An 11,893-nucleotide genomic window follows, 5' to 3' on the forward strand; every position below is an offset into this window, starting at 1 on the left:
ATGTATAAGAATATTTAATCAAATATGTTACATTTTTCTTAAATTTTAAGTATTAACGTGAAAATGTTAATTTAGTATTTTTTTATATCATATTTTTGTTCTAATACTCTCAATAATTTTATTCTTAATATTATTTTGGAATCCAACATTTATGATTTTATTAATACCTATGATTAATTTTTTATTTAATTTATCTTTTTTTAATGGGATCATAATCTATATTATAAAAAAATTACAATAAAAAAATTGTATATACCAGAATTATAATTATAAAAAAGAATAGTAAAAATAATAAAATTAAATATTTATTTTGGTAGTGATGGAAACAAATCTAAGAGTTCTTGATGATGTATTTTATATAGTATATTTTTAGTTCTCTTAGTACTCTTTTTTAGTACGCTATAATTTATTATTATTATTATTTATAGTTAATTTTTTGTTTAATTTACTTTACCTAATGGGATCAATAAATCTTATTATAAAAAGATAATAATAAATATAATATACAAAAATCATAATTATAAGAGTGTATAATGTCAAATAAAAATTTAACAAAAAAATAAAAATAATAAATAATAGAAAAAGAGAGCTCATATAAAGAAAAATAATAAAAATTTCATAAATAATACAATAACATGTCTAAAGAATAAATTTGGTAAAGGAAAAATAGATGTTCAGTGTAAATGGCTAAAAGTCCGTCAGTGAAACGCAAAAGGTAGAAATTGTTGCCTATTGTAAACGTGGTTTTGAATACAAAACCACTTCTACGTTTGCCAAACCAAAAATTAGCCAAACAAAAAATTAAAGCTTTCAAAAAGTTTAAACTTACTTTTACTCTTCTTGTGGGTTTGCCAAATAGATTGGGGAATGATGAAAGGACAATCGGATTAAAATAGATTGGTATATTTTTTTTAATGACTTATAATATGTTGGGAAAAAATTAACACTAGTCATATTTTTTTATTGCTCTGCTAGGGTTTCACTGCGCCGCCTCCATGGTTACACCTTTCTTTGTCTTTTCTTCGTCAAATTCTTTCCATCTTCTTCTACTTTCTTTTCTTAATTTCTTTTCCACTTAGCTCCCTAATTTTGTTTTCTCTCCCAATTCATTCTTCTTTTAATTCATTCCGTTTTGTATGTATTATTATTATGTGTGGTCCAGCATTAGAAACATATAAAACACACATAACACGATGTGATTAGATCATCATTGGTTCCGGTTAGTTTATGTTTGTTGTTTGGGAGTACCTAAGGAGTACCTAATTAACAAGAAAGCATGAGGGAGAGATCAAGCATAGCGAAAGACTCCAGAGTCTGGAATCGGGAGGAGTACGTTCGGCTTGAACGAGATTCATTCAGTGTTTTCGTGGACAGTTTACCAGCGGATATCTCGAAACGCGAGTTGTTTGGGTTATTCTCTTGGACGGGACGGATCAACGACATATACCTCTCAAGAAAGACGAGAAATGGGAAGATCTACCTATTTGCCTTCATACGATATACTACGAAGGGAGGAGCGCTGAAGGCTATTGCTGAAATGAATCACATGCTATTAAGGGGGAAAGAGCTTTATGTAGGGGATGCTAAGTATAGGAGGGATGCTTCTAAGGGACGAAGAGTGGCAGAGGTGGTGGCGGAGGGAAGGCCACACCACCGCCAGGCTGAGGTCAATAACGCGGTAAGGGAGCACACAGTTGGGATCCAGCCATCTCCAAACATGGTGCAGGGGGCACGGCCGAGTGCTCTAGATATTGCAACACATGCCATAGAGGAGGATTCTAAGAAAATGGGGGCAATGTTGTCAATCTCGAATGGCTGCAAAGGAGTGTGATTGGGAGTACTGTGAGACCAATTGACTTCAGACTATTGAATGAACACAGCAGGAAGGCTTGGCCTCACGTTGTTAAAATCTGTGAGCTGGGGAGGTATAAGGCCTTGCTGATATTTGAGAGTAGAAAGAGTGCGGAGGAGGCGTTGGAGGGTTGTGGGGATGCCCGCTGGCAGTTTTTCATAGTATGTGTCATTGGAATGATCAGGAACGGAGTGAGTGTTCTGGCGTTCCACTACATGCCTGGTCCGAGGATACTTTTCGTGCGATTGGTAGCCAGTGGGGTGAGGTTGTGGCTTGTGCTAACGTTACAGCCCCAAGTTTGTCGTTCCGGGCTGGTCGCATGCTGATCGATACCTGGAGGGTGGCATCTATCTCGGAAAGGTTTTATTTAACTGTAGGGTCGACGGAGTTTGAGGTAATTGCTGAGGAACTTGGCAGTGATGAACATGGCTCTTTGGAGGGGGGGTGGTGACTGATGTGATGCCAGGGGTTGCTGGGAGCATGGAGGGCATTAGCGGTACTCGAAATCCGATGAAGAGGGGGTGGCCGGGTCCGGCGGCTGAGGAGGTAGCCTTGCCGCATAGGATGGAAGGGGATCCGGAGGGCAGAAGCGTCATTACGGCCGATATTTTGGATGAATGGAGCAACGGTTCTTTGAATTCAAATTTTGTAACGGCCAAGAATACGGTTGCTGAGCTCAGGAGAGGAAGTGCTGAGATTAAAGAAGGTGCGTCAGAGAGGACTCAGTCGTGGGACTTTGATGCGGACCGGGTGGTTGCTGTGGGAGAAATCACAAGCCAGATTTGTTTGGGCTCTAATAGCTCTAAGGCCCAGCTTGTTTACTCTAAGCCAAAGAGGGCAACGTTGGGCTTGACTTCCCAAGGCCCATCTACTCCTCATGCTGGTTCCGTGAAGGGGATGCGGATTGGGCCTGTTGCGAAGCGGTTTGTGGGTAATGCGGAGGGAGGATCTCAATCGGGTAGGTGTGGGAGTGGTGATCCGTTTACATTGGGCGATGAGGCTGGGGAAGGAGACCACGGCGGCGTGGTCAGGTGTGATGCGGGGAGGAGAAGAGACGCAGATCGGGGCTTCGCCTTGGTGAGTACGACACTGACTGTGGAGGCGGATGCTCACCCTGGGTCGCCGCACATGATGATGGGATGGGTGGCGTGTGCAAGGCTGTTGACGTCGCGGGTGAGGTTGCTGAGGCGAGTCTGGGGGCACGGGGGTTGAGCGGGGCACCGGTGAGGAAGGTAGGCAGTGCTCTCGCGGGAGGGATGGTGCTGATGATGTCGCGGCTGGTGGAGGGAGGAGGGGCAGTGGATCTCGTTTGGGGAATCCAGGTCGTGCAGGGGATGGCACTGGTTCTTTTGAGGTCAGCGGCAAGGGAGTGTCGCGCTCTCCGTTGGAAGGGGATGGGGCTAGCTTGGGAGATGAGTTGGCAGAGGGCAGGGACAGTGGCTGTCAGGGAGAGGTAGATACTGGTGTTCAAGGGAGAGTTTCAGCGGGTGTGCAAGGGGCCCCTTCTGATGTAGTGAGCGAAGCTGAGACGGAAACATCAGAGAACAAATGGACAGCTGATATGCAAGAAAACCGGGAAGCCTGGAAGCTTGCAGTAGAATTTGGAGCGGTGCAGTATGATGAGGAAGATGACATCATGGCCATTCTACAGGAACAGAATGAGTTAATTGCGCAGAAGAAAAAACAGGCTAAGCGAAAGGAGAAAGCACGGAGGAGTCGGCCGAAGAATCGGAAAAAGGTGTGTATAAGTACTATACGATGATTTTTAGTTCTTGGAATATTAGGGGGTTGAAGGGGGTTGGTAAACTAAGTATGATTAAGAATTTTCGGAGAAAGTTTAATGTGCATATGCTAGGCTTGATAGAGACTAAGACAGAGATGGTGACAAATTTTGATATAGCGCAACTGTGGGGAAATGGCGCAGTTAAATGGGAGTTAGTTGGTTCGGTTGGTGCTGCGGGGGGACTGGTATTAATGTGGGACGACATGGTATTTCAGATGAACAACTGTTATAAAGGGGCTCGCTGGATATGCTTGGAAGGTGTGCTGCTAAAAACTAACTTTTCCTGTGCTTTCTGTCTAGTTTATGGGCCACATGAAAGGGCGGAAAAACTCATTATGTGGGAAGAGTTGAGCTTCCTATCTGGGTTATGCCAAGTATCGTTCTGTTATATGGGGGATTTTAACGAGGTAACTCATGTAGAAGAGAGAAAGGGTGCTACCTCTTTAACAGTGTCCGCAGAAGAGTTTAAATCGTGGATACAGGATATGGAGTTAGTGGACTTGGCAATAACTGATCGCTTATTCACCTGGTTCAGAGGGCAATCATGTAGCCGTATTGATAGGGGACTGGTTAGTTTAGAGTGGCTAGAAGAGTTTCCTGATACAAGACTGAGAGGGGGACCTAGAGGGTTATCAGACCATTGCCCAATGATCTTGGAGGTTACCCGGATTAGCGGGGGACCAAGACCGTTTTGGAGCTTGGATTCGTGGTTTACCCATGATGGGTTCTTGAGAATGGTGAAGGAGGAGTGGAGGAACTTGGGGGAGGGACAGTTCATTGATAAACTAAAGGCTCTGACGACTCCGCTGAGCAGATGGCATAGAGCCAATTTTGGGAATATGAACCAAAGGATTACACAGCTGGAAGATGAAATTAAGAAAGTAGATGACATGGTAAGTACTGGCATGGCTGATGGGACTATTGAAGCAAGAAGGAGAGCGTTGGTAAGCTTCTGTAGAAAATGGTATATCAGGAAGGAGCTTCATTGGAAGCAAATGTCCAGATCTCGGCACGTGAAGGAAATGGATAAAAATACCCGCTACTTCCACAATCTAGCCTCAGCACGAAGAAGGTCGAATATGATTGATTCCTTAATGGTTAATGGGAGGTTGATAAGGAACCAGGCGAGGATCAAGACGGCTATTCGAGACTTCTATAAGGGGTTGTACCACCAGGAGACATCGCCAGTGATTGGGTTCAGGGACGGGCTTGTAAAGCAGATCAACGAGGAAGAGGCACTGGAGCTAGAGATGATGCCAACTGTTGAAGAAATAAAGGAGGCAGTGTGAGATTGTGAGTCAACAAAGGCGCCAGGTAGTGATGGGTACAACATGAACTTCATAAAAAAATGCTAGGATGACTTAGGAAGGGAGTTCACTGATGCGGTGCTAGGCTTCTTCCTTTCGGCTACACTTCCTAGAGACTCGAATGTTACGTGGGTTACGCTGGTGCCAAAGTTTACTAGAGCCAGAGAAATAAAGGACCTCAGGCCGATTAGTATGGTGGGGTGTGTCTATAAGGTCATATCCAAGGTGTTGGTTAGGAGGATGCGAAAGGTAATGCCGGGGTTGGTAGGAGAGACTCAGAGCGCCTTCGTTAAGGGCAGAAAAATCCATGATGGGGCCCTGATCGCCTGTGAAACAGTGCACTGGCTAAAAACACGAAAAAAGAGCGCCGCAATAATAAAGCTGGACTTCCAAAAGGCTTATGATAGAGTCAAGTGGGGCTTTGTGGATATTGTCTTGCAGAAGATGGGGTTTGGCCAGAGGTGGAGAGGTTGGATAAAGGAGTGTGTCACCACTGCATCTATGTCATTGCTTGTCAATGGATCACCTTCGAAGCCTTTCAAAATGGAACGGGGTCTACGGCAAGGTGACCTGTTGTCCCCATTTCTGTTCGTATTAGTTGTGGATGTTTTGCATCGAATGATTGGAGAGGCGGTGAGGAATGGCCGTATAACTCCGTTACTGCTTGGTAGAGATAATATTGAGTTGTCTCACTTGCAGTTTGCAGATGATACTATTCTTTTCTGTCCGCCTGATGAGGGGACCATCAGGAATTATCATCGGCTACTCAGATGCTTCGAGCTCATGTTGGGATTGGCCATTAATTTTGAAAAGTCCAGCCTTATACCGGTCAGCTGTGAGAGGATGTGGGTCCGGAGGATGTGTCGGTTACTGGGTTGTAAAGAGGCTTTATTACCAGTCAGATATCTGGGCATTCCCCTGGGAGCAAATTCGAGACTGGTTAAGACATGGAAACCGGTGATTGATAAGGTGGAAGACAAACTGAGTTTGTGGAAAGCAAAAACTCTTAACAAAGCAGGTAAGCTGGTCCTAATTAAGGCGGTTCTTAGTAGCTTGCCGATTTACTACCTCAGTTTATATAAGATGCCAAAGACAGTGGCAGAGAAGGCAGTCATTCAAGCTTACAAATGGGAGGGAAGATAGTGTGGTATGGAAATTTGATAAAACAGGTGACTACTCAACAAAATCCTTTGTGCGAGTGATGCAGGAGGAAGTCCTACCGGAGGAGGTTACCAGCTATAGCTTCACTAGTGCTGTTTGGAAAGGATTTGTCCCCCCGAAGGTTGAACTCCTTTCTTGGTTTGCGTTAGTCGGAAGGGTCAACACAAAGGATCGACTGTGCAGATTACGGGTTATTGACCAGCAGGACAATTGGTGTCTTCCCTGTGGTAAGCCTGTGGAAACCGCGTATCATCTGTTTCTTAGTTGATCATCGGCTACTCAGATGCTTCGAGCTCATGTCGGGATTGGCCATTAATTTTGAAAAGTCCAGCCTTATACCGGTCAGCTGTGAGAGGATGTGGGTCCGGAGGATGTGTCGGTTACTGGGTTGTAAAGAGGCTTCATTACCAGTCAGATATCTGGGCATTCCCCTGGGAGCAAATCCGAGACTGGTTAAGACATGGAAACCGGTGATTGATAAGGTGGAAGACAAACTGAGTTTGTGGAAAGCAAAAACTCTTAACAAAGCAGGTAAGCTGGTCCTAATTAAGGCGGTTCTTAGTAGCTTGCCGATTTACTACCTCAGTTTATATAAGATGCCAAAGACAGTGGCAGAGAAGCTGATTTCCCTGCAACGACGGTTCCTGTGGAGTACTGAGGATGGGAGATACGGGGTACCGCTCGTGAAGTGGGAAGTGGTTATGGCTCCAAAGAAGGCAGGTGGGTTGGGAGTTGGGGATGCAGTGATTCGAAATACTGCATTGCTGTTTAAGTGGTGGTGGAGGTTCTCGAAAGAAGACTGTCCCTTATGGAAGAAAGTGGTGTGCTCTTGTAATAATATGCATCCTGCAAGAATGGTGGGAGGACAGCCTACTCCCACGCGAGGGGGTCCTTGGAAGGATATATGCCAGCTACAAGTTAGTAAGCCGGGGCTGAGAGATCAGATGATCAGTGGGTTGTCGATGGAGTTAGGGAATGGCAGAACAATCCGATTCTGGGAGGATAGATGGCTACCGGCTGGAGTATTGAAAGATATGTTTCCTAGGCTTTTCTCGGTCTCAACTCTTCATGAATCTGTGATAGCAGACTGTGGCTTTTGGGATGGGCTAGTGTGGATTTGGAGTTTCCAGTGGAGGAGAGAGTTGTTCCAGTGGGAGTTGGACTTAGTACACCAACTTCATGAGATCTTACTGTCATTCAAGCTTACAAATGGGAGGGAAGATAGTGTGGTATGGAAATTTGATAAAACAGGAGACTACTCAACAAAATCCTTTGTGCGAGTGATGCAGGAGGAAGTCCTATCGGAGGAGGTTACCAGCTATAGCTTCACTAGTGCTGTTTGGAAAGGATTTGTCCTCCCGAGGGTTGAACTCCTTTCTTGGTTTGCGTTAGTCGGAAGGGTCAACACAAAGGATCGACTGTGCAGATTACGGGTTATTGACCAGCAGGACAATAGGTGTCTTCTCTGTGGTAAGCCTGTGGAAACCGCGTATCATCTGTTTCTTAGTTGTGAGATTACATGGCAGGTGTGGCTAATGGCCTTAATGGCCTTTCAACAAAGGTGGAGCTTTCCGGGTACTTTGAAGGAACATTTTGAGAGTTGGACGAGCTTTACAGGAAGGAGGAAGAGATGGAAGAGATGGTTCACTGGATTCTTTGCTGTTATCTGGACAATTTGGCTAGAAAGGAATGACAGGCTCTTCCAAAATAAGAGTTCAAGAGTAGGGGACATTATTAACAGATCGTTTACGTTCTACGAAGAATGGAGTGGTGCTGAGCCCTTTGATCATGTTTATCATGTTTGTTTTTTTGGTTGTCTACAGTATTCTCCAACCTGACAGGTCAAGGACTAATCCGTCGCGGATCTGAATTCCATTTAAAGGTCTACCGCTGGTCAATAAATTGCTGTATGCACAAGACGGAACCCGACACTCCCAACCGGGCTAAAATTTATATTTGAAATGTTTATTTATTTTACTTAAGCTATAATTTGGATAATGTTTGATTGGTTAGAGATTTAGACAATGTTTAATTAGGTATTTTAAATAATATTTATTTTAATTTTGATCATGTTTGTTTTTTTGGTTGTCTACAGTATTCTCCAACCTGACAGGTCAAGGACTAATCCGTCGCGGATCTGAATTCCATTTAAAGGTCTACCGCTGGTCAATAAATTGCTGTATGCACAAGACGGAATTTAAACCCCCCGACACTCGCTTAAACAGACGAGTGAGCTCCATTTTAATTTTGATCATGTTTGTTTAATTTGATTATTTATATTTCAAAAAATTTAGTTAAAAATTACTTTATAAAAATTTAAAAATGATAAATTTATTAAAATATTTATGAAAATATATTTTTAATAGTTAATGGTTTAATAATTTGAGAGAGAAAGAAAAAGAACTTGTCTTCCTGCTGCTAAGTAGGGTAAAAATTTGAGATCGCCTTATTAGGTAGATTGAGACAGGTTAATCTGCTTATTGACGAGCTTTTGTAGCAAAACGTACTAAGCCACTTGTCACCCGTATTTACAAATTATTGATTAACGCAAATCTTAGATATTTATACGTAAAAACTAACTTTATTTATTATAAATAACAAATAAAAAGAAGTAATGATGTTTAATTGTTCATAAAACATACAGTAAATATATTTTATTGTGGAAAGAAATGATGAAAGTCTCTCCATTCCGAGATCCTAGTATATTGTTACCAACTGATAGGAGTTTAAAAAAGACAAAGAAAAGAAATGGAAATGAGTTTGTTGTGAATTGAGAGAGCAAGAAAGATGGGGATTGAGATTTGTTGCAAATGGAATTGCAATGGAGAAGAGCCATTGTCTGTGAAGAGTAAGACAAAATACAAGTCATGAATGGGTTATGAGGAGCATGCGCATGTAAATATGTGCTAATCTAATTATGAACACATTATAATTTTAATTTCCTTCTTTTGCGCCCAACATGTAAAGCTTACCTCAACCGGTCAACCCCATCATCCCTTCTTTCATGCTAACAAATCATCATTATTGTCCCCGAGAATCTCTTCAATTTCTCAATAATTAAATGTGCACCATTTTGCATTTTTGCTACCATTAATTAAACATGCATGCTGAGTAGAATATATGCATGCTGAGTAGAATATAGTTTTATGGAAGGAAAAGTATAGGGTACCAATATATTATCTGCCAATTTATTGCCAATAATAATTAATTATTATATTTTAAATACATATATAAAGAGACACATTTAGAAAATATATCTATAAAGACACTTCTATTAACCACAACCATAAAAAAAACATTTTTATTAGACACATCTACGAAGACACTTCCATGAAACACAATTATAAATAAGAGTTGGCAGAAATTGGCAGATATGCTGTTAGTAACGTAACGGGACCGTTTATGGAAAATTATATGAACCAACTCCTAATCAGTCAAGAATTAAACAACTCATTTAATTATAATAATTTTAGTTAGTTTTATTCATTTTTAATTTATAATATTTAAAATTAATTACTTTTCACCCCAAATTATATTTTTGAATGATACGTTCAAAAATTAGTTACGGGAATCACGGAAGTTTGCTTCAACGAATTCCGATTCTTCACCCTCTCTTCCAAGTGGCGCCATCCCGATTCAAGCTCTCTATCCCAAGCGGCGCCCAGCTCCTCCATCCCACCATCCAAGGAGCGCTCCCTCCTCGGTATTCGTCGGTCTGTGCCGCCACATGTTGGGTTGCGGTTGACCATCGTTCTTGTTGTTCCCGATTGCCGCCATTAGTCCGTGCCACCACTCTCTCCTTCAAGGCATTCACTTCGAAAGTCCAGAAGTCACCATTGAAGGTGACATTCTTGATCGCGGCTCAAGTGGTGTTCCCGAATCGGTAACGGGAACACCCGCAAGGACGATCACGCCAAGTGTTTCCGTCACAAAGAAGCGGCTGTTGCGATGCAAGAATTCTGGAACCACACAACATCGTCCATGGAGTTTTCAATCCCGGTGGGCAGATCGAACAACGCATTGACCAATTCAACCCAAGGCGATAAAAAATTGAGTGCGGGTGATGTTGTTATTCAAGAGCAAGAGGGGTCTAAGGTATGTTGCATGGGCTATTCTTGCATTGTAGCCAATTTCATCACAACGTGATATGTGAATGTTGTTTCTTCATGTTAATTATATGTTTTTTTAACTTTATCTATTTGAAAAATTCTGGTACGGTGTTATATTTAGTTGAGAAATTATTAAAGTAAACTAGGAATCGCTTTCAAATGCTTACCCAGCATGTTCTAATCCAAAGAATTGATATTATTAAATTATGCCTGACTCTCATATGCCATTGCACTATTTTGTTGATGCTTTTTATTTGAATGATTCATTATATATTAAGGTTCTTTAGGTTGTAAAAGTTTTTTTTCCATATATTTAATTGAAGGGCGACGAAATTACCGACGTCATTGTGATGAGCAAAGATGAGTTAGAATTGAGACATGAGGAGTGAATTATGACTTATTATTTGTTACCGCGTTATAGTTACTACGTTAATACTAGCTTTAATTCGTATTTGGTTCTGAAAATTGACTTTACAGTTGCCGGATCATAGTGGAATCAGTGAAGAGGAAATCCCACTCAAAGGAATGAGTTTTGATTCGTTGCATTTGGCACAGGAGTTTTATGCAAATTATGTAAAGAAAATGGGGTTCGTAACTAAAGTCAAGAACACGAACTTCAACAAGACGCGGAAGGAATCAAAGATACCCGTTAATCAATCTCTTCACTGCACTCGAGAGGGTTATCGGGAATCTCGGGTTAAGGCAGCAACTCGGACAAACAGAATAACAGCCACGAGATGCAGAGTAAGGATGTATGTCATGCTGGATAGGGAGAATGAATGTTGGGTTGTGTCTAGGTTAGAATTGAGACATTCTCACCCCTGTTTGGCATTGACACTTTAGCTATGTCTTCAATGATTCTCCCCTGAAAAGCAGCTACACTTTAGCAATAACACATTTATAACTACTGACGATGTCGGTGCACTAATTGGTGGACATATACTTACCGCATAAGCATGTATTTTTTATTTATCATCATTATGCTCTCCTGAATACATACTATCCAGCACCCACAGCCTTTTTTTAGCAATCTCAAAGGCATACAGCCACCAATGACGATCGATACAGACGGGGACAAACTACTACGATGAAAACAGAGATATCAAAACAATTATATGATCAAGTTAGTCACCAAATACAGATAGTCGCAAAATTCTTAACACATGTAACATGTTGCGGAACATCTAATGAAACGAATTAGCCAATCACATCTCAAAAACATATACAGAACCATCCAAGTGGCAATGAACAGAAACATCCTAGTGCTTATCATAAGCAACATCCAACCAAAAAATACGGTGTCGTAAGCACATAAACTAAAACATCAACATGCAAGCATTAGTTCGTGCAATGGCATCAAACAGCAAGAACCATACAGTTTTTGTTCAACTAGCGCATTAACTTACCCATTTTCGCATGGAAGCTGCTATCATGTCAAAATATCTAGAATCATCACCGAAGTGAGGACCCAGCCCCACATAACTAACGGTAGGAACCTCCCTGAAGGAATCCAGGTTCCTTTTTTGCAACACAGTTTCCTGTTAAAAAAGTACTATTTAGTTTCAGACTTCAAATCATAAACGATAAGAATTCACAAATTCATGCATACCAAACTTCCTGGAGGAATACAGTAGAAGTCATCCCTAAACCGCAATGATTCTGAGTCATTAAAGGTTGAACA

The 11,893-nt window shown here is 41.6% G+C and overlaps 2 protein-coding genes across 2 annotated transcripts; both read left to right on the forward strand.

The window, feature by feature from the left end:
- Positions 1,277-1,831, forward strand: LOC107606991 (polyadenylate-binding protein, cytoplasmic and nuclear-like). Its single transcript, XM_016308984.1, has one exon. It carries the CDS (start codon positions 1,277-1,279, stop codon positions 1,829-1,831), a length of 555 nt encoding a protein of 184 aa, XP_016164470.1.
- Positions 3,611-4,924, forward strand: LOC107606990. Its single transcript, XM_016308983.1, has one exon. It carries the CDS (start codon positions 3,611-3,613, stop codon positions 4,922-4,924), a length of 1,314 nt encoding a protein of 437 aa, XP_016164469.1.

Source organism: Arachis ipaensis, chromosome B07 (genome assembly GCF_000816755.2).
Source record: "Arachis ipaensis cultivar K30076 chromosome B07, Araip1.1, whole genome shotgun sequence".
Taxonomy (NCBI): Eukaryota; Viridiplantae; Streptophyta; class Magnoliopsida; order Fabales; family Fabaceae; genus Arachis; species Arachis ipaensis.

Bases quoted from the DNA above. Each gene is read 5' to 3' on its own strand.
- LOC107606991 (XM_016308984.1), top strand. From the start codon at position 1,277: ATGAGGGAGAGATCAAGCATAGCGAAAGACTCCAGAGTCTGGAATCGG.
- LOC107606990 (XM_016308983.1), top strand. From the start codon at position 3,611: ATGATTTTTAGTTCTTGGAATATTAGGGGGTTGAAGGGGGTTGGTAAA.